The sequence below is a fragment of the Macaca mulatta genome, chromosome 14, assembly GCF_049350105.2.
Source record: "Macaca mulatta isolate MMU2019108-1 chromosome 14, T2T-MMU8v2.0, whole genome shotgun sequence".
NCBI lineage: Eukaryota > Metazoa > Chordata > Mammalia > Primates > Cercopithecidae > Macaca > Macaca mulatta.
The window spans coordinates 123,426,160-123,432,159 of NC_133419.1; the positions used below are offsets into that span (position 1 = coordinate 123,426,160).

General features: G+C 40.1%; 1 protein-coding gene across 5 annotated transcripts in view; it reads left to right on the forward strand.

Moving 5' to 3' along the window:
- UBASH3B (ubiquitin associated and SH3 domain containing B) overlaps positions 1–2,860 on the forward strand; it is a 155,083-nt gene extending 152,223 nt beyond the window's left edge. For 4 of the 5 annotated variants that reach the window (XM_015115905.3, XM_077960653.1, XM_015115904.3 and 1 more), the window contains exon 14: positions 1,161–2,860. In XM_015115905.3, the coding sequence (XP_014971391.1) occupies positions 1,161–1,298 (138 nt within the window). In that variant the 3' untranslated portion in view covers positions 1,299–2,860. 5 annotated transcript variants of the gene reach the window in all.
- The last annotated feature ends 3,140 nt before the right edge of the window (positions 2,861–6,000 follow it).

A 6,000-nucleotide genomic window follows, 5' to 3' on the forward strand; every position in this document is an offset into this window, starting at 1 on the left:
GCCTTGTGTTAGAAAAACAATGTATTAGAGCTAGTTCTAGCTTCTAAGAGCTAAAATGTAGGAAGCAGCTAGGAATTATAAGCAAATTGTATGGATTTCCCTGAGGGACCTTCTTTGAATTTCCCCGAGGGAACTTGGGGTTGGATCAATAGAGGTCAGTCCAAAAGACAGCATCTGAAAGCTTAACTCAAACACAGGTCCTTGAAGGTAGTCTGAGGCATGCAGCAATTTAAAATGAGGAGGCTAAGAGGCAAAGCCAGGAACAAGACAGCAAGACAGAAAACCCATGAGGCTGACCCACACATCTGGAGTCTTCCTTTCAGTGGGAGAGGTTCCCTGGTCAGCTGCCTCCCACACACTTCCCTTCCGGCGAATTACATACTTCCTTTCTCTGCCACCAGAGAAACTGGTTCAAACTCATTCGCAATTGTTTTTCACATTTTTGAAAAGTTTATTTATGCATCTGTCCTCATTTGTCAGTGCTGGAAGACAGAGAATTTTGTCTTGTTTGTAAATGCAGCTCTCTGGACACAGACAAAAATAAGTTTTAAAATTGCTGTGACAACTGAAGTGAGGGAGAGCACAGCTTCAGCTTTGAATGTTACAGACTCATAAGGAGAAAAAAAAAATGGGTGAAACAAATTTTTTTAAATTGGAGCATCTTTTCCATTGGGTCCAAGTATAATTTCAGAAATGTTTGAGCTGCCTTTTTCTTTTCCTTTTTTTTTTTTTTTTTTTTTTTTTTTGAGACAGAGTCTCACTCTGTCACCCAGGCTGGAGAGCAGTGACACAATCTCAGCTCACTGTAAACTCTGCCTCCTGGATTCAAGCGATTCTCCTGATTCAGCCTCCCAAGTAGCTGGGATTACAGGCACACGCCACCACGCCCAGCTGATTTTTTGTATTTTTAGTATAGACGAGGTTTGCCATGTTGGCCAGGCTGGTCTTGAACTCTTGACCTCAAGTGATCCGCCTGCCTCGGCCTCCCAAAGTACTGGGATTACAGGCATAAGCCACTGTGCCTGGCCTTAAGCTGCCTTTTTAACTTGACTTGCAATTAGGAATTAACTCCTGACATTGTAGCCTTATGTATTTTGGTCCTCTTTTTCTGTATTAAACCTATCTTCTAATATCCCCTTCCTTTACGACTCTTACTTCAGATCCCATATCTGGGATTTTGTTCCTGTGAAGAATTAGGAGAAACTGGAATATGGCAGCTGACAGATCCACCAATCCTTCCTCTTACCCATGGACCAACTGGGGGCTTCAACTGGAGAGAAACCTTGCTTCAAGAATAAACCACACCAGTGAACAAGACGGAAAGGCCTTTTGGAGACGTGTCTTTTTGTGTGTTTAAAAATCCACACCACACTCTAAGTGGACAGCTCAGAATAATTTAGCATTTCCTTTCACACTTAAAGTTCTTAAGATGAGACTATGTAAATGAGAGAATGACTTGATTCAGAGGGAAAAAAATGTGTTCTCTCTGGACTCTTGCCTAGCTCACAAGGCTTTGGAGAATTGTCTCCCTAACTTGGGGCACCTGCTACAGAAGAGAATGTTTCGTTCCTTCCAGGTATGCACAGCTAAGGGGCCTCATTCCTCCCAGAGGGAGCTGCTGGCCCGCTCTAAGGGGTACAGGAGGAAGGAGTGTGCCCAGACCAGCTGGGGGAGCATTGAAAGGGCAGTTTGGGGATGGAATTTTTTTTTGATCTCCATTTTCCAGTTAGGCAGAGCCAAGCTGAGGAATCCTTTTAAGATTATTAGAAAACATGCCCTGAAGAGAGTTGTTCTTAGGTTACACGTGAAATCCTACCCTCATAGCCCCCATACACCGGTGTTGCTGGCTGAAGACACCTGCTTAAGGATGCTAACATTTACCCTGGTACTGCCACATTCTCTCTAGAGCAGCTGGCCCTTCTTGCTACAGCCCTTCCCACCCCCTTGCTTCTGTGAAATGGGGAGACAAAGCACTTTTGCTCTCCAAAGCACTTTTGGATACTCAGGAGGAAAGATAAGATACGTGTTTGAAGTATTCAATCATAGGAGCAAAGAACTTGCAAAATATGAAGTGACTTGGAATTACCCGTGTTGTAGCCTAATGTGCTACTGCATTTCTAAATCACCAATATTTGCTTGTCTTTGCCTAGGGGCAAAGCCTAGACTCTAGACTCATAGTCTAGACTCTAGACTATGTTAACTAGTTAAGGATGTTACATTTTGAAAGGATGTATGTTAGATATATTACTTGCAGCAAGAAGTTCACTCTGTGCAATATGGACGTGTTTGCAAACCATACCAAGGGTCAGGTTGCTGTACACTTACAGTACACGTCAACCATAACAGAACATCCACAAATGCATCAATTATACCAGGGATGTATAGTAAGTCAGGGAACTAATATAAATGATGACAGTCATGGCTGCACTGCTACTTGTGCTGTCGTTTTGTTTGTTTTTCTATGATAATTTAAAATATATAGGTAGGGCTACTTGAGGAAATTTGGAGAGCCACATTCTGTGGTTTCTCATTATACTTCCTGCATTTAGAGGGAGTTTATTTAAAAGAAAAATAAATGACAATCAAACCAAATCATCAGTTATCAATGTCTGTTTAATTGTGTGACTATCTGACTGTTGATGGCCACAGACGATGGTCTCCTATGGTATAGTTCACTCTGTAGAAGATGTATGCAAAGTGAAACGCCAGCCCTTTAAAGAAACAGTAGTTAGTGTAAAATGAATGTTTGTATGTTGCAGTAGCATTGACTGTGTTTCAAAACTCAGATGCATAAAACGTGAGGTATATAAAAATAGATCTATGCCTGTATTTGAAACTACAACTTGATAACCCCTAGAAAGAAGAGGACATGAAAGGATGCTGGCTATATATGTTAATCAGCAAAAGGATTACAGTTGTTTTGTTCTGTTTTTAGAGACAGGGTCTCACTATATTGCTTAGGCTGGTCTTGAACTCCTGGGCTCAAGCGATCCTCCTGCCTCTGTCTCCTAAAGTGCTAGGATTACAGGTGTGAGCCACCACACCTGGCCCATAGTTGTATTTTTTTAGGTCACTTAGAAAAATATGTCATGCATTTTACATTTTGAGAAACAAATCATGGTTTCTTCTAGCATTGCACAAACATTGACCCAGCTTCTGGGTATGGAAATAACCCTGTGGTGACATGTTAATATAAAATGTTGGGGGGGAATATTCCCAGTAAAGGTCTTAAAAGAAAAGTCACATTACAGCTAATGTAATGGCCCTACCATTCATTCTTCTGGTATTTGTAACGAAGTGAATCTACTGTTTAATCAGATCCATAATCTTTAACAGATTCACCACAAATTTTTTGTGGGCGTTGAGTGCTCAGAATAATGCTTGAACGCCTCACCTGGAAACTGTAGCAGTGTGTTCTGGGCAGTATCTGTAATGTATGAAATAGAGTCTGGAATAGGTTATCCACTCCATCTCTCTAGGTTATCTTAGTCATATGATGGCCTGATAAATCTGTCTGACTGGGCTACAATCCATTGTTCTTAGTCCAATATGGACACTGCCTTAGGCAATGGTCAATATAAGCAAAAGGAGATAGAGATCTGAAATAATTTTCTGAATAATTTAGGTGGAAAACAAGAAAGAGTGTATTTCTCTGCTTTCATTTCAATTTCATTATTTCAAATTGCTTATCAAAACGGCCCAAAAGATCTGAATTCACATTAAGTTCTCCTTGCACACTTACCTACTTAAAAAACTAAACTTGGGCCGGGCGCGGTGGCTCACACCTGTAATCCCAGCACTATGGGAGGCCGAGGCGGGCGGATCACGAGGTCAGGAGATCGAGACCATCCTGGCTAACACGGTGAAACCCCGTCTTTACTAAAAATACAAAAAATTAGCCGGGCGTGGTGGCGAGCGCCTGTAGTCCCAGCTACTGGGAGGTTGAGGCAGGAGAATGGCGTGAGGCAGGAGAATGGCGTGAACCTGGGAGGCGGAGCTTGCAGTGAGCCCAGATCGCGCCAACGCACTCCAGCCTGGGTGACAAAGTGAGACTCCTTCTCAAAAATAAAAAATAAAAATAAAAATAAAACAAACTAAACTTGCACTGCAACTGAGAAATTATTTGGAAATCATGTGGAATCTATGTATAATCAAAGAAACAGACAGCTATATTACTCAATTTCATATACATCCAAAAAGTATAGGCTAATATTATATATAACCTGAAGTTGCAGCTGGTTCTTTTTGATCTGAAGCTGATGCTTATTAGAACAAATGATATATGGGGACAGGAGAAGGAAGGAAGGGCAAGGAAGGAATTGACAGATAAGAAGCAAATGGTTTCTTGTAGAGAGGAATTTTGTTTTAATGTAGAAAGTTATTTGAAATGAACTAGGTGAAATGAAATTAACTAAAGGTTTTAATCTGGGATTGAAAGCCTGAAACCGTTTCCTGCTTCTACAAGTGTGCCACATCAATCCGGTAATGCCCCAGTGTTAGTCACAGATAGAACTTTGTTTCCTGTGATTTTAAAATACCGCATCTGTTCCTCCATGGACTAGAGTAATTGGCACATTTTAATGCATACGCTGGGGGTTTCATTTTCCCAGGCTCCCTTCACCATCACTGCATTGGTAGCTAGGAGCTTATTGCTTCACCCCAGTATGGAGTTCAGATGACAGTGTTTTCCATTACATTTAGATTCATAGAATCTGAATGGCTGATTAAATGGCCATCTGATGGCTGAAAGAGGGGCGTATTTTTCACTCTGTAGTGAAAGGCTTGGAGGAGTTTCTACTTTTTATTTTAATTATACTTTAACCAAAGAATTATTTTAAAGTAACCTTATATTTGAAAGATGATTTTGCAAAAAATAAAAAATAAAAAATATGTCTTCTGGAGTGATGTCTGTTTGGTAGATCATTGTGGATAATTTCCTTGTTAGTGGTATTTGGAATGCACATAGAGTGTCCTGTCACTGTGTTTAGCATTACCATCAATGTATCTTTTCCACTCAACTAGCTGTATTCGTATTAAAATGAAGTCTGTTATTTCAATTACTTAGTGTCGTTGGGAACTAATTGAACAGCTACAGTAAGAGAAGTTCCTATCTCATTGCCTTTGTGGAAAGGCTTCCCTATGTGGTAAAAGGAAGGCATTCCTCCGTAACCTAGGCACTCTGCAAGTCCAGTGTTTAATTTCAAAGCAGTGATGAATTGCTCTTTTGAAATTACTCTAAGTAATCCATGTGTTAGAATACAGATGAACCTCCATTTGATTTCACAGGCTTCAGCACAGACAACTGTTACTGAGTCTGCACGAACTTAGATAATGAGGTGCAGGGTTATTTGCATTTAAATTGTAATCCAGCACACGTGTGAGAGAGAAGAGGCGCTAGTCTAAAAGGCTGCCTTGCGGGGAGAAATGAGACAGGCGGAGGAGGGTGGGGTAAGGAGCGATTTAACATCTATTTAGGTTAATGTTCACTTTACAAAGGTGATGGGGATATTTTGTTAGGTGATAGCAGATGCTTTTCATTTTTAAACATAGGATTAAAATTGGATTTGCTTCTCTTTAATACTTCAACATATTGAATTTTCCTAGGAAAGTGACTAGCTATAATGAAAATTCAAGGGAAAGGGGAAAAAGATTGTCTGTAAATGCAGATGAAATAACTTCATTTTAAAATACAAATAATAGTAGGTTTGGTGTATGTAGGTTTAAAATTATAGTGATGAGTAGTCAAACTTAATATACAATCAGTTCTTACAAATATTTTACACTTAGCTGCCATTACACAACAAATTGGAATTTTGCAGCTGTTCAACTATCATGGACTCTGTACAGGATAGATGTGTATAATGGGAAATATGTACTGCTTCTTTCTTTGATTGCCACTCAGGATGGAAACACCATGCCAAGGCATTTTGGTTATACACAGATCATTCTAAACCTGTTATTTTGGAGAGGTATATTGGTTTCTTTCTCATTTATAAGGCT